We start from the raw sequence: 21453 nt of genomic DNA, 5'->3' as shown, positions 1-21453 counted from the left end.
TTTGGGTGGGTAATTTTGTTTCTGTGCAGGGTAAATACTGGCTGCTTTATTTTTACACTGCAATTTAGATTTCAGTTTGAACACACCCCACCCAGATCTAACTCTCTCTGCACATGTTACATCTGCCCCCCCCCCTGCAGTGCACATGGGGGGTCATTCCGAGTTGATCGCACGTAGCAACTTTTTGCTGCTCGTGCGATCAACTAGACGCCGCCTATGGGGGAGTGTATTTTAGCATAGCATGCTGCGATCACTTGTGCAGCCCTGCAATGCTAAAAAAGTTTTGTGTAAAACAAGACCAGCCCTGCACCTACTTACCCAGTGCGACGGATCCAGCGATGAAGGTCCCGGAATTGACGTCAGACATCCGCCCTCCAAACGCCTCGACACGCCTGCGTTCAGATCTCCACGCCTGGAAAATGGTGAGTAGACGCCCCGGTCCGCCTCCTGCCTGTCAATCTTCTTCTGGTCCACGCTGCAACCGCTTTCTTCATTCCCGGCGTCATTGCCCAGCGACTACCGTCGCTGAGCAATGACACGCCTGCGCAATGCATCCACCGCGCATGCGCAGAACCGACCTGTGCACCACTGCAAAGAACCGCAGAGTGCGTACGGGTCGGAATGACCCCCATGGTTTTGCCCAACTGCTAACAAATTTGCTGCTGCGATCAACACTGAATTAGGCTCATTACCCAGTATTTCATGATGGTAACATTGCAAATTCCCTGTAGAATCCATCTTTTGTTTTTTCTCTATACGAGTGTTGGACCGAGATGACCATCACATCAGTAGAACTGGATTTCATGGGCAATAGAGATTTGGAAACTCCACTAACTCACGTTCAGCGATCAGTAAAAGTCATAAAAGTTTCAGTATATTTCATTTAAAATACATCATTTGAAGGTCATTTTCTATTCCCGTCTCCCAGCTGACAGAATAGTGGTGTACTGTAGATAGTCAATAGATTGTCATGCATCGACAGTATATAACGGCAATGGTCGACACGTGTTTTCTGGGCCAAGTCTTGTATATTTCATGTTCTGTGGTCACCATCAGTAAAAACGTAGACGTCCGCCGTGCTTCCGTGCAAGGTTACCAGTCCCAATCATAGGCCACGTGGAATGTAAATTGAGCAAATGATATCTATCTATGACAAAGTATATGGGATAAATCAATCAAAGAATATCACCAATCAGTCCACAGGCGCTTATCGATTCAGTCAGAAACAGAAATCCTTGATCGATATAAACTGTCTGATCTTCTTATAACAGAACACGTGTCTCCACATAAAAAAGAAACAAAAAGGCAGAATAGTGTAATATTGCAATGTGATTTCCAATGGATACAAGAGTTTTGATCCTCTGGGAGAAGGTAGAACCTTGCCGTATACCCATCCACCAAGGCGGTGGAAGAGTGACCTGGTGGACGGATATCTGGTGTACGGGTATAATCCTGGAAAAGGATCTAGACTCTTGTATCTAAACTCGCTGAGGATGGAAAAAGGCTCTAAACTCACTGGGTGAAATGAGTGGGAGGAAACCGGAGTACTCGGAGGAAACCCACACAAGTACGGGGAGAATATACAAACTCCACACAGTTAGGGCCAAGGTGGTAATCGAACTCATGACCTCAGTGCTGTGAGGCAGTAACGCTAACCATTACACCATCCGTACTGCCTCACAGTATATGGGGAAAGTTTTACGAAGTCTTAAGAACTTATATACCCAAACAGCATGTCCTCCGTCACTGCGTTACACACTGTCATCCCTTGGTAAAGTGCAGCATCATCATCTCCAGGAAACATCGCTCTGTCGCACAATATAAAATGAAGTTGAATATTGCAGTGTCTGGCAGTAGTGGTATCGTTATATTAATAATCACACTTTTACTATACCCTCTTCAGGTTACATAGAAGAAGCGTGTATTATTCCCTGCCCCTCCGACTGCAAGCTCAGCGAATGGTCCAACTGGTCGCGATGTAGTAAGTCCTGCGGAAGTGGAGTCAAAGTTCGATCCAAGTGGCTCCGGGAGAAGCCGTATAATGGGGGAAGGCCTTGTCCAAAGCTGGACCATGTAAATCAGGTATCTGTCTTTTATTCCCTACATTGGGGGCATTTATAGAACCTAGTGTAAAGGAAAATATTAATGTTACTAGTAATCAACCAGCTCTGTTTAGGGCCTGCAAGGCCGGCGGCTGCGTGACATCACTGAGCGATATGAGCGGTCATATCGCTCAGTGTGTACGGGCGGCCGCCGACCACCTGGCCCGGGAGGGGAAACACTAGATGACGTCGCTCATAGAGCAGGTTGCCTAGTGTGTATGGACCTTTAGTTTCATACTGTAGATCAGACAACAATAGTAAACCTCTATGCCGGGGTGTAACAAGGGCGGTGTAGCCGGAGCTTGTGCTCCATGGGCCAGATACTCTGTTGGGTATATAGGCAGCCCCTCCCCTCATATCAGCCCTGTCTCCTCCTATTTGCCTCCTCTGTTCTGGGTCCCACCACCCACCCTGGGCCTGTCGTCAGCGGACCAGGGTCGCATGGATTAAGCATCAGTCACATAGGAGGAGAGAACATAGCTGCTAAGCTGGGTGCTGCTGCTGAGGGGAGTCCTGAGCCAGGTGCTACTGCTAAGTGGTATCCTGAGCTGGGTGCTGCTGCTAAGGGGTATCCTGAGCCGGGTGCTGCTGCTGAGGGGAGTCCTGAGCCGGGTGCTGCTGCTGAGGGGAGTCCTGAGCCGGATGCTGCTGCTAAGGGGAGTCCTGAGCCGGGTGCTGCTGCTGAGGGGAGTCCTGAGCCGGGTGCTGTTGCTAAGGGGAGCCCTGAGCCGGGTGCTGCTGCTGAGGGGAGTCCTGAGCCGGGTGCTGCTGCTAAGGGGAGCCCTGAGCCGGATGCTGCTGCTAAGGGGAGTCCTGAGCCGGGTGCTGCTGCTAAGGGGAGTCCTGAGCCGGATGCTGCTGCTAAGGGGAGTCCTGAGCCGGGTGCTGCTGCTAAGGGGAGCCCTGAGCCGGGTGCTGCTGCTGAGGGGAGTCCTGAGCCGGGTGCTGCTGCTGAGGTGAGTCCTGAGCTGGGTGATGCTGCTGAGGGGAGGCCTCAGCCGGGTGCTGCTGCTGAGGGGAGGCCTGAGCCGGGTGCTGCTGCTGAGGGGAGGCCTGAGCCGGGTGCTGCTGCTGACGAGAGGCCTGAGCCGGGTGCTGCTGCTGATGGGAGGCCTGAGCCGGGTGCTGCTGCTGACGAGAGGCCCGAGCCGGGTGCTGCTGCTGAGGGGAGGCCTGAGCCGGGTGCTGCTGCTGAGGGGAATCCTGAGCCGAGTGCTGCTGCTGAGGGGAGTCCTAAACCGGGTGCTACTGCTAAGGGGAATCCTGAGCCGAGTGCTGCTGCGGCTGAGGGGAGGCCTGAGCCGGGTGCTGCGGCTGAGGGGGGGATGCGGTCAAGATGCCGCTGGCCGGAATCCCGGCGGTCGAAATACCGACGCCGGAATCCCGACCGCCACAATTCCGACATATTCTCCCTCCGTGAGTGTCCACGACACCCATAGAGGGAGAATATAATAGTGTGCCGAGCGTGGCGAGCAAAGCGAGCCCGCAAGGGGCTGCGTTCCGCTCGCCACCCCTGTCGGGATTGTGTGGTCGGGATTCCGGCGTCGGTATTTTGACCGCCGGGATTCCGGCCGGCGGCATTTAGTACTGATCCCCTGAGGGGAGTCCTGAGCCAGGTGCTGCGGCTGAGGGGAGTCCTGAGCCAGGTGCTGCGGCTGAGGGGGGCCTGAGCCGGGGGCTGCAGCTGAGGGGAGGCCTGAGCCGGGTGCTGCGGCTGAGGGGAATCCTGAGCCGAGTGCTGCTGCTGAGGGGAGTCCTAAACCGGGTGCTACTGCTAAGGGTAATCCTGAGCCGAGTGCTGCTGCGGCTGAGGGGGGCCTGAGTCGGGTGCTGCGCTTGAGGGGAGGCCTGAGCCGGGTGCTGCGGCTGAGGGGAGGCCTGAGCCGGGTGCTGCGGCTGAGGAGAGGCCTGAGCCGGGTGCTGCTGCTGAGGGGAGGCCTGAGCCGGGTGCTGCTGCTGAGGGGAATCCTGAGCCGAGTGCTGCTGCTGAGGGGAGGCCTGAGCCGGGTGCTGCTGCTGAGGGGAGTCCTGAGCCGGGTGCTACTGCTAAGGGGTGTCCTGAGCCGGGTGCTGCTGCTGCTAAGGGGAGTCCTGAGCCTGGTGCTGCTGCTAAGGGGAGTCCTGAGCCGGGTGCTGCTGCTGAGGGGAGTCCTGAGCCGGGTGCTGCTGCTGAGGGGAGTCCTGAGCCGGGTGCTGCTGCTAAGGGGAGTCCTGAGCCGGGTGCTGCTGCTGAGGGGAGTCCTGAGCCGGGTGCTGCTGCTGAGGGGAGTCCTGAGCCGGGTGCTGCTGCTGAGGGGAGTCCTGAGCCGGGTGCTGCTGCTAAGGGGAGTCCTGAGCCGGGTGCTGCTGCTGAGGGGAGTCCTGAGCCGGGTGCTGCTGCTGAGGTGAGTCCTGAGCCGGGTGATGCTGCTGAGGGGAGGCCTCAGCCGGGTGCTGCTGCTGAGGGGAGGCCTGAGCCGGGTGCTGCTGCTGAGGGGAGGCCTGAGCCGGGTGCTGCTGCTGACGAGAGGCCTGAGCCGGGTGCTGCTGCTGATGGGAGGCCTGAGCCGGGTGCTGCTGCTGACGAGAGGCCTGAGCCGGGTGCTGCTACTGAGGGGAGGCCTGAGCCGGGTGCTGCTGCTGAGGGGAATCCTGAGCCGAGTGCTGCTGCTGAGGGGAGTCCTAAACCGGGTGCTACTGCTAAGGGGAATCCTGAGCCGAGTGCTGCTGCGGCTGAGGGGAGGCCTGAGCCGGGTGCTGCGGCTGAGGGGGGGATGCGGTCAAGATGCCGCCGGCCGGAATCCCGGCGGTCGAAATACCGACGCCGGTATATAGGCAGCCCCTCCCCTCATATCAGCCCTGTCTCCTCCTATTTGCCTCCTCTGTTCTGGGTCCCACCACCCACCCTGGGCCTGTCGTCAGCGGACCAGGGTCGCATGGATTAAGCATCAGTCACATAGGAGGAGAGAACATAGCTGCTAAGCTGGGTGCTGCTGCTGAGGGGAGTCCTGAGCCAGGTGCTACTGCTAAGTGGTATCCTGAGCTGGGTGCTGCTGCTAAGGGGTATCCTGAGCCGGGTGCTGCTGCTGAGGGGAGTCCTGAGCCGGGTGCTGCTGCTGAGGGGAGTCCTGAGCCGGATGCTGCTGCTAAGGGGAGTCCTGAGCCGGGTGCTGCTGCTGAGGGGAGTCCTGAGCCGGGTGCTGTTGCTAAGGGGAGCCCCGAGCCGGGTGCTGCTGCTGAGGGGAGGCCTGAGCCGGGTGCTGCTGCTAAGGGGAGCCCTGAGCCGGATGCTGCTGCTAAGGGGAGTCCTGAGCCGGGTGCTGCTGCTAAGGGGAGTCCTGAGCCGGATGCTGCTGCTAAGGGGAGTCCTGAGCCGGGTGCTGCTGCTAAGGGGAGCCCTGAGCCGGGTGCTGCTGCTGAGGGGAGTCCTAAACCGGGTGCTACTGCTAAGGGGAATCCTGAGCCGAGTGCTGCTGCGGCTGAGGGGAGGCCTGAGCCGGGTGCTGCGGCTGAGGGGGGGATGCGGTCAAGATGCCGCTGGCCGGAATCCCGGCGGTCGAAATACCGACGCCGGAATCCCGACCGCCACAATCCCGACATATTCTCCCTCCGTGAGTGTCCACGACACCCATAGAGGGAGAATATAATAGTGTGCCGAGCGTGGCGAGCGAAGCGAGCCCGCAAGGGGCTGCGTTCCGCTCGCCACCCCTGTCGGGATTGTGTGGTCGGGATTCCGGCGTCGGTATTTTGACCGCCGGGATTCCGGCCGGCGGCATTTAGTACTGATCCCCTGAGGGGAGTCCTGAGCCAGGTGCTGCGGCTGAGGGGAGTCCTGAGCCAGGTGCTGCGGCTGAGGGGGGCCTGAGCCGGGGGCTGCAGCTGAGGGGAGGCCTGAGCCGGGTGCTGCGGCTGAGGGGAATCCTGAGCCGAGTGCTGCTGCTGAGGGGAGTCCTAAACCGGGTGCTACTGCTAAGGGTAATCCTGAGCCGAGTGCTGCTGCGGCTGAGGGGGGCCTGAGTCGGGTGCTGCGCTTGAGGGGAGGCCTGAGCCGGGTGCTGCGGCTGAGGGGAGGCCTGAGCCGGGTGCTGCGGCTGAGGAGAGGCCTGAGCCGGGTGCTGCTGCTGAGGGGAGGCCTGAGCCGGGTGCTGCTGCTGAGGGGAATCCTGAGCCGAGTGCTGCTGCTGAGGGGAGTCCTGAGCCGGGTGCTGCTGCTGAGGGGAGTCCTGAGCCGGGTGCTACTGCTAAGGGGTGTCCTGAGCCGGGTGCTGCTGCTGCTAAGGGGAGTCCTGAGCCTGGTGCTGCTGCTAAGGGGAGTCCTGAGCCGGGTGCTGCTGCTGAGGGGAGTCCTGAGCCGGGTGCTGCTGCTGAGGGGAGTCCTGAGCCGGGTGCTGCTGCTAAGGGGAGTCCTGAGCCGGGTGCTGCTGCTGAGGGGAGTCCTGAGCCGGGTGCTGCTGCTGAGGGGAGTCCTGAGCCGGGTGCTGCTGCTGAGGGGAGGCCTGAGCCGGGTGCTGCGGCTGAGGGAAGGCCTGAGCCGGGTGCTGCTGCTGAGGGGAGGCCTGAGCCAGGGTGCTGCTGCTGAGGGGAGCCCTGCGCCGGGTGCTGCTGCTGAGAGGCTGGGTCAGAGAAGTCACACCAGACTCGGGTTCCTCCCAGTCACTGCAGGCACTACGACTCGGGTTCTCAGCAGCACCTGGCTCAGGCCTCCCCTCAGCAGCAGGGACACAGCTTCTAAGTTTGTGACTGACGCTCAATCCGTGCAACCTGGACTGGCTGACGTCAGGGCCCTGGGTGGGAGGTGGGACCCAGCTCAGAGAAGGCAAAGAGTAGGAGCAGGTGGTGATATGAGAGAAGAGGGAAGCACATTGATGTCCAAAAGAACGATGGCCCCTGGAGCATGAGCTCCAGTTTCTCCCCATTTGCTACACCCTTCCTTCCATGCTGTCTTAACAGCTTTGAAGGCCCTGGGCAAAGCAATGCTTTCATAGAGTGAATGACAGCACTCTGATTGGTAGATGCCTAGAGCCATCCACCAACCAGCAAGCTGACAGTCATTCACTTTCTGGCTGTAGACAGGTAAAGAATGCTGTTTGCTGGATCACTCCAGCCATCCACCAATCAGCAAGCTGACAGTCATTCACTGTCTGGCTGCAGCATGGGAGGCTGGTAGAGAATGCTGCCTGGCTGCTCTGATTGGATGTAATTCACCAGCCCAGGAGGTCTGATTGGATATAATTCACCAGCCCAGGAGGCAGATGCTCTCTGGCCCAAGCCACCATTGCTCAAAGGCCCCTAGAATCACGGAGCCCTGGGCATCTGCCCAGTGTGCCTATACGATAAGATGGCCTTGCATGTTATACTCTGCTTACTGTATGGGGAGTATACAACAATTGGTTAAATGTACCTAATTTGATTTCCAGGTAAGAGCAGTGATGGCTGAGCAGGACATAGGCTGCCAAACGTTATGTGCTGACAAGTTCTAGTAAATGTGACCATGTCAGGGGTGTTATAACTGGATGACTTGCCTGCCTAGCACTGCCTCTCTGAACCCTTACACGTGTTCTTACATTGAGGCAAACCCTAAAAATAGTATGTAATACTGTATATTTAATATTATTCAGTGTAATCAAAGCTTTAATTCCCATTCCTAATATACACTCTTCCTATAAAAGCATCCCAGAGCAGCTTTATACGAAGTCCCTGTATTGCAGTAATAACATGCGGATCAATGGCGTAACAACAATGGGAATTCAGCACATAGGACACCACTGCGCCAAAGCTCCTCTTATCTCCAGTAGTGCCGCTTTCCAGCCCTGATACGGAGCGTCCGCACACACAGGAGAGAAGATCTGTATTATTATTATTATCATGACGATAATGATTATTGATTAGCAGTATGGATCACGATGCAGCTGAGTGCGGATATTGCACAGCGCATTCTGGGAATACTCCAGTACGATCCAGCCCTGAGGCAGCATTTCCCATTATATTGGAACTGTCACCTTCTGTTCTGTAAAACCACTCTGCGTTATTACAGTACGACAATTGGTCAAAGTGACTAACTTGTAATTTAAGACCGGATTTAAGACCGGATCATATTTCCCTTCATCATGTGAAAGCTTGGTGACTACTGCCGCTACGCACCGCTGCTGCCCTCTACTGGACTTCTAAGAATCAAGAGAATTGGATTTTGTATTATTGTGTTATTTTAAAATAATGAGTATATGAGTATTGGGGGTCATTCTGAGTTGATCGCTCGCTAGCAGTTTTTAACAGCCGTGCAAACGCATTGTCGCCGCCCACCGTGGAGTGTATTTTTGCTTTGCAGAAGTGGGAACGCCTGTGCAGCAGAGCGCCTGCAAAAACATTTTGTGCAAAACAAGACCAGCCCTGAACTTACTCTTCGTGTGCGTTGATTCTAACGTTGGAGGGTTGGCTTTTGACGTCGTACACCCTCCCAGCGTTCGCCCAGCCACACCTGCGTTTTCTCCGGCACGCCTGCGTTTTTCCAAACACTACCTGAAAACGGTCAATTGACACCCAGAAACGCCCTCTTTCTGTCAATCACCTTGCGGCCGGCTGTGCGATTGGAATCGTCGCTAGAACCAGTGCAAAACCACAATGGACTTTGTACCCGTACGATGCGCGTGCGCAATGCGGTGCCTACGCATGCGCAGATTACCCGTTTTTTCCACTGATCGCTGCGCAGTGAACAACGGCAGCTAGCGATCAACTCGGAATGACCCCCATAGTCCGGAGGAATATATTGTTGCTATATAAGTATATAATTCAGTTAAATGTGTTAGGAGAAGAACGAGAAAACTTTTTGTATACCGTACATTTGCACATGCCATCATTAATCTCCTAACACAAGGAAACTATAGTATTACAGGATTGCAGGGATGACGCAGAGTGGCGCACATAACCAGAGGGTCATCTCATTATTACATGTGTGCAGTGTAGCTCCACCCCACACATCCTCCAGCAGCTTTCCTGTTAGGATGGTCATTCCACGTGACAAGGAGAAGGCAGCTTAGGGGGAAAGACTAGAAATTTACCCCTCCCTCCCCATAATTTGTCTAAAGGCCTTATTCATGTTTGTACGCAATCGCCGACGTTCACGCAACAAAAGAGTTATCGGCAGACTGCGCATGCACAGCGGTCACACTGTACAAGCGTCAATGTGGAGTTGCGTTCGCACTGAGATTTTTTATCGTAGACTGATTGGCAGGAAGGGACCATTTGCGGGATGTAATGGGGAGAGGCGGAAAAAACATAGGGCTTTTTCTGGGGCATGTAGCTGCCTTCAGCTGCGATCATGCATGTTAAGAAACATGCTCCTGTGTTGCTACTGCCGCGGACAGTCTCCATAGTCGTAGGGCGACGATCCTCTTTGTTGCTTATAGGCTGAGGATGTGTGCGCAATAGCTCCGGTGGGTGTCTACCATCCTTTCTCAGTGGCTGCCTCACTTGCTCACATTTAAGGAAATTTACAAGAAAAGAAGACGCTTGTGTGGGCGCACTCTTGTGTGGATTATGATAAACAAATTAGTCTGTGTGATCTAAAACATAACTTCTTCATTGTACCTTAAAATGATGTTCACATCTCACAGGATAATGACAATTCTAGTCTTAGTTATTAAAATGCAAATATTATATTTAATTTAAAAACAAGGAATGTTCTGGCCCCTCTATTTGGTTCATAGTTTGAACACGGAGTGTACACACAGTCAGTGTTACATCCGTTTCTCTTGGACCAGTACAAGAAATTGTATTGATGAGACCTAGAGTTAGGTCAGGAAGAGATCGGGAACACCCGTGTCCCAAACTGTTAATAATTTATATATAATATATAATATAATATAATTTCCTACGGTTCAATAATACCCTTTTATGGAACAGCTGCAAACCCTCAAGATAAGATAAATATTCCCAATCAAATGGGACGAAGGAAGAAAAGATGGTGATCCTGCTGTTAGTGTATGTCTCAGAGTTGGGTATCGGTACCTGCCTACTGCACTCGGTATTCCCTGGGGGCCTCCCTTCCAGGTACTGACCCAGCCCAGACTGTTTGGTTTCCAAGATCGGACGGGGTTGGGCATAAACAGAGAGGTATGACAGTTGAGTAACTCTGATCCACTAATGAGAGTGCACCTGACAGAAAGATCACAGTGAGAAATGAAAAGAGAGACCAACAATATAGGTAGTAGATCTGCTGTCCATGTTAGACAGGGGAAACTTGGGCTTACCAATGTGTGGCCCTCCCATATGTAACTCTCCCCCTGAATCGTGGATGAGAGTCTACTTAATAAGTGCAGGTAGGAGAGAGGTATGTATAGAGTAGTTTACAATGTAAGATTATAAGGATGGTATTAAAAATAAGTGGTGGATATGTCAGTCGTACAGTCACAATGCCACAAAGGTGTCCAGGTGGGTGTACAGTGACAAACAGGTAGAGTGAGGAGATTTTACCAGATCCTGGTATAACCTTATTCAGGTTAAATGCAACATGAAGAATTGATCACACAAATGTTGGATATTTATAAGGGATGATATGTACACAACAGGATTTGGATTAAATGAATATCAGACACCTGTCTGCATTAGTGATCTATGAGCAACATAGATTATACTCTGTACACCCAAAGTAACGAAATAGAGAGAATTGTAGCAAACACTGGGTATAATCCCTGCATTGAGGTGTATATTACTTACAATACCGTATGGGATGCGTAGGAGCCGCAATATCACATACAGGAATTAACAGTTGCGCTTTATACAGATTGTAAATTTGAGCAGCGGACTCAGGTTTCTATAGCTAGATGTAAATGCTTACTATCAGTCTTATCATATAGGTGAGGACACAAAAGGGATGAATTCCTATTGTAAGGTATACATTGTCCACATAGCCACACAGGGTGCGTGAAAACTGTAATGTCATACACTATACTAAGTATAAGGAGAAGGGAAAGAAAATGCAGAAAAAGTTCCAGATAAGTGGTACCGTGTGCTGCCCAGATCAGATCCCTGGGTCAGCATATGTTGTATTCCATATTCCAAGTCCGGTGACCGGGGTCCCTAGGGAAAACGCATTTCACCCGTACAGCGGGCTTGTTCACTTCCAGGTCAGTTCAACTGACCTGGAAGTGAACAAGCCCGCTGTACGGGTGAATCCAACATTTGTGTGATCAATTCTTCGGGTTGCATTCAACCTGAATAAGGTTATATCAGGATCTGGTCAAATCTCCTCACTCTACCTGTTTGTCACTGTACACCCACCTGGACACCTTTGTGGCATTGTGACTGCTCGACTGACATATCCACCACTTATTTTTGATACCATCCTTATAATCTTACATTGTAAACTACTCTATACATATCTCTCTCCTACCTGCACTTATTAAGTAGACTCTCATCCACGATTCAGGGGGAGAGACTGAGTTACATATGGGAGGACCACACATTGGTAAGCCCAAGTTTCCCCTGTCTAACGTGGACAGCAGATCTACTACCTAATTGTTGGTCTCTCTTTTCGTTTCTCACTGTGATCTTTCTGCCATGTGAATTCAGGTGCACTCTCATTAGTGGATCAGAGTTACCCTACTGTCATACCTCTCTGTTTATGCCCAACCCCGTCCGATCTTGGAAGCCAAACAGTCTGGGCTGGGTCAGTACCTGGAAGGGAGGCCCCCAGGGAATACCGAGTGCAGTAGGCGGGTACCGATACCCAACTCTGAGACATACACAAACAGCAGGATCACCATCTTTTCTTCCTTCATCCCATTTGATTGGGAATATTTATCTTATCTAGAGGGTTTGCAGCTGTTCCATAAAAGGGTATTATTGAACCGTAGGAAATTATATGCACTAACAGTTTGGGACACGGGTGTTCCCGATCTCTTCCTGACCTAACTCTAGGTCTCATCAATACAATTTCTTGTACTGGTCCAAGAGAAACGGATGTAACACTGACTGTGTGTACACTCCGTGTTCAAACTATGAAGAAAATAGAGGGGCCAGAACATTCCTTGTTTTTAAATTAAATATAATATTTGCATTTTAATAACTAAGACTAGAATTGTCTTTATCCTGTGAGATGTGAACATCATTTGAAGGTACAATGAATAAAAGTTATGTTTTAGATCACACATACTAATTTGTTTATCATAATCCATACAAGAGTGCGCCCACACAAGCGTCTTCTTTTCTTGTAAATTTCCTTAAACACTTCCCTCTGACTCAGGTCGCACCACCAAACGGACATAATCAGGAATTAATCCTCAATATTTTTCTGTCCATCTTTTGTCTAAACACATCCTATTGAAATTATCCAAGACTAGTGCGGAATCACAATCCCTAAACACATGTTCACTTGCTAACATTATCAGCTCTGAAGCCGTACATATTGCAAATGTGTACAATCATGGATGAGGCCCTTAGTGCGCTAACCCCTAATAGTTTTATTCATGCTATATTGTGATCGATGTACAGTATGTGCGGGTGGTTTGGGATATTTGAGTTTATTGGCAGAAAATATTCTGGCAATGTCCCTGCAATAAACTCTCTTTTCTCACATGTCAGCTGTATACTGTGTTTGTTACTTTAGTTCTCAAGTACATTGCCTTACTGAAACATTGTATACTGTTCCGTGGCTTTAAGCTTGTCACTCAAATAGGGGTAAAACTAGCAGTTTCCAGGCCAAAAAGCAAAACATATTTGCGGGTTGGGGGAGGGTGAAATGTGGGGATCCGGTCTGAAGATCGACACTATTTAGGTCGACCACTATAGGTCGACAGTCACTAGGTCGACAGAGTTGGAAGGTCGACAGGGTTTCTAGGTCGACATGTGCTAGTTCGACAGGTCAAAAGGTCGACATGAGTTTTCAAATTTTATTTCTTTTTTTGAACTTTTTCATACTAAACGAACCACGTGGACTACGATTGGAACGGTGACCTGTGCCGAGCGAAGCGAGCCATGCAAGGGGACACAGTGCACTAATTGGGGTTCCCAGTCACTCTACGAAGAAAACGACACACACAAAAAACCTCATGTCGACCTTTTGACCTGTCGACCTAGCACATGTTGACCTAGAAACCCTGTCGACCTTCCAACCCTGTCGATCTAGACACTGTCGATCTAATGATCCACACCCAAAATGTGTATCTACTCACTGCACCAAGAGAAGAGGCCCTCAATAAGCTATTTTGAGCATGCTTGGGGCCCACGCGCTGGAGCCCGCTTGGGCTGTTAGGTCCACCACAGTGTCACTGAAAACCTAAACTGGCTCTACTACGCATTTCAACACCCATGATTAGAATAACAGACCAGGGGGCCTCCAGAATGGATGAGGCCCCTGACGGCCATGGTGGTAATTACGCTGCTGCTGCACACGCATGTACATCGTGTTGAAAGCTGTGTCCATTTATTTATTTTACCAAATTAGTCATACCTAGGATGTGTCCCTCTCCGACAAAAATGTCACACCTTTATATATTGTACAGAGTCCATCATTGGACCCCATACTGCCTCCCTCTGAAACCTTCCATTGTGGTGAGGCGCAATCCGCCTAGAAAATCTAGGGCCTGACTCGGACATAGATGTGGCTGCACCTTTGAGTCCTGTGTGACAGCGCCACACCCGCCACATGCCCACATCTGGCTAGCTGCCCCATCACCTCACAGGAACAGCCACTGCGATCCGCTCTCTCTGCATCCACATTCGTTCTGCGGTTCCGTGGGGTAATCCTTTGAACGCATGCGCAGTACTTGCAACATCGGGCCACTGCGTGCATATCGGCAATGCCTGCAGTCAGCTTCTGACTCAGACTCAGGCCAATAATTTCATAGTTTTCATAATTTTCAATGAATTGCGGCTAATCAAAGTTGAATTCACATACCCAGTTAACGATCTCCATGTGCATCTCACTTAACAAAAGGTCAGGTGGGTTGGCGATATAAGTAGAGTACAGTTTGTAGGCACCGCTCGGTCACTCTCCTGGATCAGTAACGTGCAGCATTTCCCAGATCTTCCTGTTATGATGGTTTTTAATTGGATTTTATTGCATTTTAAAACTTTTCAATTTAGGAAAAACTCAATTTGCTCTGCGCCTCACTGTACTTATACCTGAATGTAATCGCTGCGTTGCTGCAGGCTTCCTTCTCTTCATCACCAGAAAACCTTTTTAGCTAATTAGGTTGCACACTGGCTTATAGAACGTCTCCCAGCAGCGCAGCATCTAAAGGTAGCGCCTTCCAAACCTGATTATCTCAGACGTTCATGATCCTTATTAAACTGCCGCAGTGCCGGCTATCAGGCGAGGTCGCCGTCCCAGGGAGCAGATCTGAGGATGGCGACATATCTGTGCTGCAAATGTGTAAATGAGTTAGTATCCGGCACCCGGATTATTGGGAAGATGAAGTGTGGTGCGTCAGTACAGAAGAAAATAAGAGTAATAGGAAAATATTTCTATTAAGAAATTTTTATCAAGCCCTGGAGAGTGATAAATAGCACGGTGATAAAGTACCAACCAATCAGCTCCTAACTGTCATGTCACAGGCTGTGTATGACAAATGACAGTTAGGAGGTGATTGGTTGGTACTTTATCACCGAGCTATTTATCACTCTCCAAGGCTTGATAAATCTGGACCTAGGGACCTAATTCATACCTGATAGCAGCAGCAAATATGTTAGCTAATGGGCAAAACCGTGGGGGTCATTCCGAGTTGATCGCTCGCTAGCTATTTTTTGCAACGCTGAAAACAGATAATCGCCGCCTATGGGGGAGTGTATTTTAGCTTTGCAAGTGTGCGATCGCATGTGCAGCCGAGCAGTACAAAAAAGTTTTGTGCAGTTTCTGAGTAGCCCAGGACTTACTCAGCCGCTGCGATCACTTCAGCCTGTTCTTGCCCGGAATTGACGTCAGACACTCGCCCTGCAAACGCTTCAACACGCCTGCGTTTTTCCAACCACTCCCAGAAAATGGTCAGTTGCCACCCACAAACGCCCTCTTCCTGTCAATCTCCTTGCGAACGGGTGTGCGAATGGATTCTTCATAAAATCCATCGCTCAGCAACGATCCGCTTTGTACCCATAAGGCGCGCCTGCGCATTGCGGTGCATATGCATGCGCAGTTCTGACCTGATCGCAGCGCAGAAAAAAATCCTAGCGTGCGATCATGTTGGAATGACCCCCCATGTGCACTGCAGGTGTGACAGATATAACATGTGCAGAGAGAGTTAGATTTGGGTGCGTTATATTGTTTCTGTGCAGGGTAAATACTGGCTGCTTTATTTTTACACTGCAAATTAGATTTCAGTTTGAACACTCCCCACCCAAATCTAACTCTCTCTGCACATGTTACATCTGCCCCACCTGCAGTGCACATGGTTTTGTCCAACTGCTAACAAATTTGCTGCTGCGATCAGGTCTGAATTTGGCCCTATATTTGATACGACTACTCAGGAGAGGTTATTTTTCAAAATGTTATCTACAGTTTCCTAGAATCCATTCTGTGGGGTACATTTACTAAAGCGTCTAAAAGTAAAAGGAGGTGGTGTTGCCCATAGCAGCCAATCACATTCTCTTTATCAATTCTTTATTGCATCCTAGTAAATGATAGAGAGAATCTAATTGGTTGCTATAGGCAACATCACCTCTTTTTTAACTTTTAGAAGCTTTCATCCAGCATCTTAACTTTTCTAAAAGTATTTGAATGATTATTAGGCTGTTATAATTCTCTGTCTTAGGTGCTGATGCGGGGGGGAACGTACGCCTGGTTACAGAGCATGGCTTGTGCATTTTCCCAGTGCAGCGAATGGGCGCTGGCAAGTACGGGCAATGTAGAGTTGTGTGTAGTTAAAAAGAATATCTAGACCAGGGACCTTTTAATGCATGAGGGGTCCCATGTGCCGCGGTCAGCCTCCCCACCTAGCAGCCTCCCCCACACACACACACGCACTCATCCCTGTGCCCGTGCCCGGCAGCCACAGTCCATGCAGCAGACCCACCTATAAGAGCACCAGATTGGTGTTACCAGAGCCGGCCATAGGCATAGGCAAACTAGGCAATTGCCTAGGGCATTTGATATGCCTAGGGGCATCAGCAGCTTCTGCTGATTAAAATGATATGTGGCATGCCTATATTCTGTGTGTAGCATTTCATATGCAGATACAGCCACAGTCTCACACATTATATAGGCATGGTGCATATAATTTTAATCAGTAGAAGCTGCTTGTGCATCCTAGCCACATAGCAATGCAAATAAGATGCATTTTCATTAAAAAAAGGTGCCAGATATTAGCATTGAGGCAATATTTATGAGGACACATCTGTATCCAAGCAGAGGCAGAGGTCACAGTGTTAGTAGCAGTGGGAGTGCTGTGTGCATGTGAGTGGGTTGGTTGTGCAGTAGTGTTTGGAATATGTGTAAGGAGCATTATGTGTGTCATGTAAAAATGCATTAATAATGTGCAAAATACGTGTAAGAGACACTATGCATGTCATTATGTGTATAAGGGCATTAATAATGTGCGGCATATGTGTAAAAGGGTACTACTGTATGTGTGTCATTATGTGTATAGGGGCACTAATAATGTGCAGCAAATGTGTAGGGGGCACTATGTGTGTCATTATGTGTATAAGGGCATTAATAATGTGCAGCTTATGTGTAAGGGACATTATGTGAAAAAGGGCATTAATAAATGTTGTCATAATGTGTAAGGCGCATTATGTTTATAAGGACATTAGTAATGTGTCTCATATGTGTAAGGGGCATTACTGTGTGGAATTATGTGTATAAATGCATTACTAACGTGTGGCATTATGTGTATAAGGTGCTCTACTAAGTGGCGTTGCATATTGAAAGGGCACTACTGTGTCGTTTAATGTGACTAAAGAGCAATAGGGTGTGGTGTAATGTGAATAAGGAGCAATTCAGTGTGATGCAATGTGAATAAGGAGCAATTCAGTGTGATGCAATGTGAATAAGGGGCTCTACTGTGAGGAGTAACGTTTATAAGGTAAAGTGATACTACTGTGGGATGTAATATGAATTATGAACACTATCGCATGATCAAATGTGAATGAAGTTGCAGTACTGTGTGGCGTAATTGGAATTGGAGTTACTATTGTGTGGCCATGCCCCTTGTCAGCAAAAACACACCCCTTTTTGGGCTGTGCGTCAAATGTGCGAACTGTTCCTATTTAAAATATAGGGGGTACAAACACCAATATAAGGACTGCTATGGGTGAGGGGTGATGGTGCTGGGAAAGAGGTGCAAGGTCAGAGGCGGAACCAGCGGTGGTGCTAGGGGGCACCAGCCAAAATCTTGCCTAGGGCATCATATTGGTTAGGGCCGGCTCTGGGTGTTACCATCGTTCCATCAAGTGCAAAGACTTTGGCTCAGTGGTGTCCGCTGTGTTGGCGCCATTTTTCCGAATTCAGCATGGAAAGATGACGCCGCCGAGAGCACACCTACTTTAGGTCAACACCAATTGGTCGACACACCTTAGGTCGACGTGGGCAAAAGGTCGACGTGGAAAAAGGTCGACATGAGTTTTTTGTTTTTTTGGGTGTCGTTTTCTTCGTAGAGTGACCGGGAACCCCAATTAGTGCACTGCGTCCCCTCGCATGGCCCGCTTCGCTCGCCATGTTTCGGGCATGGTGCCTTCGCTTCATTCGGCACAGATTACCGTTCCAATCGTAATCCACGTGGATCGTTAAGTATGAAAAGGTTCCAAAACAGGAAAAAAATCGTTAAAAACTCATGTCGACCTTTTTACATGTCGACCTTGTTTCTGTCGACCTTTTGTCCATGTCAACCTTTTGTCCATGTCGACCTAAGGTGTGTCGACCAATTGGCGTCGACCTAAGGTGTGTCGACCTTTTTGTTGTCGACCTGGAGTCCGGATACCGCCACTGATATACCCTTATGACTGAAGTGGTGTCACTGGCTTGTAATGGGGTTCTGTCACGCAGGTAACGCCCAGTCTTGGCATGTCAATGCAGCTGCGGGCTACGCAGATTTAGGTCATCGGTGTATCCAAAAATACAAGGGTGGGTCTATGAATGTGCTACAGAAGCAGATGCCAGCCTTGTGTATTTGGGAGCAGCTGTGGGTAAGAGGTAACTACTGTATCTATGGGTAGTGCTAAGAATTCTGCCCCACCGCTCATAACCAAGCATATCTCCGGCACCTGGTACAGGGTAGGGGTACACGTGCGCTGATGAGGGAGGCAAAGACTAGCAGCTAACCAAGCGCACACATTGGGGGAGCCTGCACATGTATCCTATGCCTGCAGCCTGCAAGCAACAGATGCCCGATTTCTGCCCACCTCTGCCTCAGGCCTGTATGTTACTGTGACTTTGATTTAATTGACTGACACATTTCTGTATGCTGTTATACTAATCATGTTATATTGTCTTTTTCCCTTCTTTTTCCTCTCCAACGTTTCCTATGGATTCTGCCCATGTGCTGCAGGCTCAGGTAAGAGCTGTTATACAATGGAAGATGCTTTTACTGCTCCCATATTTATGCACCATGGAAAGCACAGCCCCAGTGACTCTGAGCACCTCGTCTCCATGTGACACCTGATCACACTGCTAACTATCCCTCTTCTTGTTACGCTGAACGTTCTATTACATCCCAGCCCGTCCCTACGCAGCCAGAGATCATAGTTCTCTTATGGCTTCAGTCCCGCTCATTAGTAAGTAGAACAGTTATCAGGGCCACAGAAAGGCACCGCGCCCTGTGCCGGACCCGCCATTGCCCCTCTCCAGAACATGAGACGTCACAGAAGAGGGTGCTGGGAGCTGGATACTGAGCACTGCTGGCTCTCCAGACACCCTGGCCTCCAAGCTAAATACAGGGGACACCAGGTCAGCAATATTGTCGCCTCCCCGGCCTTGCATCCTTGGCGGCAGCACCAGAGCACCCCCTAGTTAGGGCCCTGACAGAAATACTGGTGCACCTATCAAAACAGAAGAGAAGAAAGTGAAGATGACTGGCTCAGTAGTTAAAAGCACTAAATCCGTGTGACATAGGACATGTGGCCGTGGCTTTTTTAAAAGGTGTCATTAGTCAGATATGTTTCTCCTCAGTTCTGCTTTTGTGAGGGACAGGAGCTCATGTATATCCTCTATCTCCAAGCAGATACTGGTGCAGTATGTATGGCTGATGTCGGCCATTAAAGATGGCCGAGGAGCTCCTTGTACAGACTCAGTGACACACGCCGGTGTCTCATGGGATTTCCCTTCACTGTCCCGCGAGACACTGATTTAGCCGCTGGTGTGTGCTAATGCGCTGCTCCATGAGTGGGTGAGTGTGAGTGAGTGAGTGTTTGCGCGGGGACGGTGTGTGTGTGTGTGTGGTGTCTTTGGACACAATTTTAGTAGTGGATGCCTCCACACGTTCGTTGCCCGGGGCCCCTACCAGCCTTGATCTGGCCCTGACCATGAGTTATAGGTGGAGCCCCAGTGCTTATATATACATTGTATCTTACAACTCTCCATAACTTCCTTACCCACTGCACTCTTATTATCCCACAGAGATCAGTGGCAGCAAATACAGTATAGATATATCACAGCTGCATCCCATGGAAGTGTTAAATTGCCCTGTCATAGGGAGTTGAGGAACGGTGTAACTGTAGGCACTCGTTTCCATGGGCAAGTGCAGAGAAACGCGCATCTAGACATGACACAAGAGGAATGAGTCCTACAGCAGTAGGCATGATCATAGCTAGCACTGTATGCACTGAGCGTGTGTGTGTGTGTGTGTGTGTGTGTGTGTGTGTGTGTGTGTGTGTGTGTGTGTGTGTGTGTGTGTGCAGAATTGTGCATTCATTCCTAGCAACCAGTCAGCACTTAGGGGGAAATGTATCAAACCTTCTAAAGAGTGAAGAAGTTGAGGAGTGGAGAAATTGTCCCTAGCGATGAATCAGCTTCTAGCTAGCATTTGTCACGTACATTCTATAAAATGATAGCTAGACACTTATTGGTTACTTCTCCACTTGTCCACTTCTCTACTCTATAGAAGGTTTGATACACTTCCCCCTTAGTTTTACAATCAATTCTTTTAAAGACACCAGCGGCTAAATCACTGAAATCTCGCCACTTACGGCATCTCTCTGGAGGTTACATTTGGGCTCCGCGTGTTCCGGAGTAGCCCCCTCTTTCTTATGTGACAGCTGTAGATTGCAAGTTTGCAAGCAGGGCCCTCTTACCTCTTTGTTGCCCAATTTTGTCTTGTAACCATATTAATCCCAATTGTAAAGCACAACGGGATACGTTGACGCTATACTGTATAAATAGATCTTAATTAATAAATAAATAGCCATTAATGTGCTGCTGCCCATTTCCTCTTTTGCATGGACTTCAGGAGCTCCCAGGCCCTGTACAGTAATTGTGTAGAGTACAAGGCTGACCTCATAAATATTTACTGGGCAAAATACAAAGTAATAATTTGATATACCAGTACTCGAAGTGCCTGAGAGATTGCAAATGCTATTTGCAGATCCTATTACCGGGTGAAATAAGCCGGCAGACTGCAAAATGCTTTTACCTGCAAACCCACTAAGCGCTTAGACGTTCCTGTCATTTTAGAACCGTAGGGGATGTAATGTAATCAGGTGATTGCATCCCGTCTTCCCGGCACTTATAGATGTATGCATAAATAAATCACTTTCCATCTGGGCAGAGTGCTTTGGATCACCTATACATTATTGTCTGTTCTGCAGGTGTATGAAGTGGTTCCGTGTCACAGTGACTGCAATCAGTACGTCTGGATTACAGAACCGTGGAGTATATGTAAAGTCACAAACGTTGACCTTAAGCAGAACTGTGGAGAAGGGGTCCAGACTAAGAAAGTACGGTAAGTATAAGGAATAAAGCAACTTAGACTTTATACTAAAGCCGTGTTCCCTTGCAGTGCAGTGACCGGAAAAATCAGAGTTACTAAAATGAAGACTCCTCTCTAAAGGAATACATTATTATTATTATTATTATTATTATTATTATCCTTTATTTATATGGCGCCACATAGGATGCGCAGCACCCAATTACAGAGTAAACAAATTAGAAAATCATGAAGACAGTGACTTACAGTTTAATACGGGTTCACTACGGGTGGCCGGCGGTCGGGCTCCCGGCGACCAGCATCCCGGCGCCGGGAGCCCGACCGCCGGCTTACCGACAGCTTGGCGAGCGCAAATGAGCCCCTTGCGGGCTCGCTGCGCTCGCCACGCTACGGGCACGGTGGCGCGCTACGCGCGCCACACTATTTTATTCTCCCTCTATGGGGGTCGTGGACCCCCACAAGGGAAAATAATTGTCGGTATGCCGGCTGTCGGGCTCCCGGCGCCGGTATACTGAGCGCCGGGA

General features: G+C 50.0%; 1 protein-coding gene across 1 annotated transcript in view; it reads left to right on the top strand.

Moving 5' to 3' along the window:
* Window positions 1-21453, top strand: part of THSD7A (thrombospondin type 1 domain containing 7A) — a 430207-nt gene that overhangs the window by 352049 nt on the left and 56705 nt on the right. The window contains exons 15-16 of the mRNA XM_063924405.1: window positions 1904-2088; window positions 20811-20944. Coding sequence (XP_063780475.1) covers window positions 1904-2088; window positions 20811-20944 — 319 coding nt within the window. The remainder of the gene's footprint in view (window positions 1-1903; window positions 2089-20810; window positions 20945-21453) is intronic.

The sequence above is a fragment of the Pseudophryne corroboree genome, chromosome 5 (assembly GCF_028390025.1).
Source record: "Pseudophryne corroboree isolate aPseCor3 chromosome 5, aPseCor3.hap2, whole genome shotgun sequence".
Lineage (NCBI taxonomy): Eukaryota > Metazoa > Chordata > Amphibia > Anura > Myobatrachidae > Pseudophryne > Pseudophryne corroboree.
This window is presented reverse-complemented; position numbering and strand designations above follow the sequence as displayed.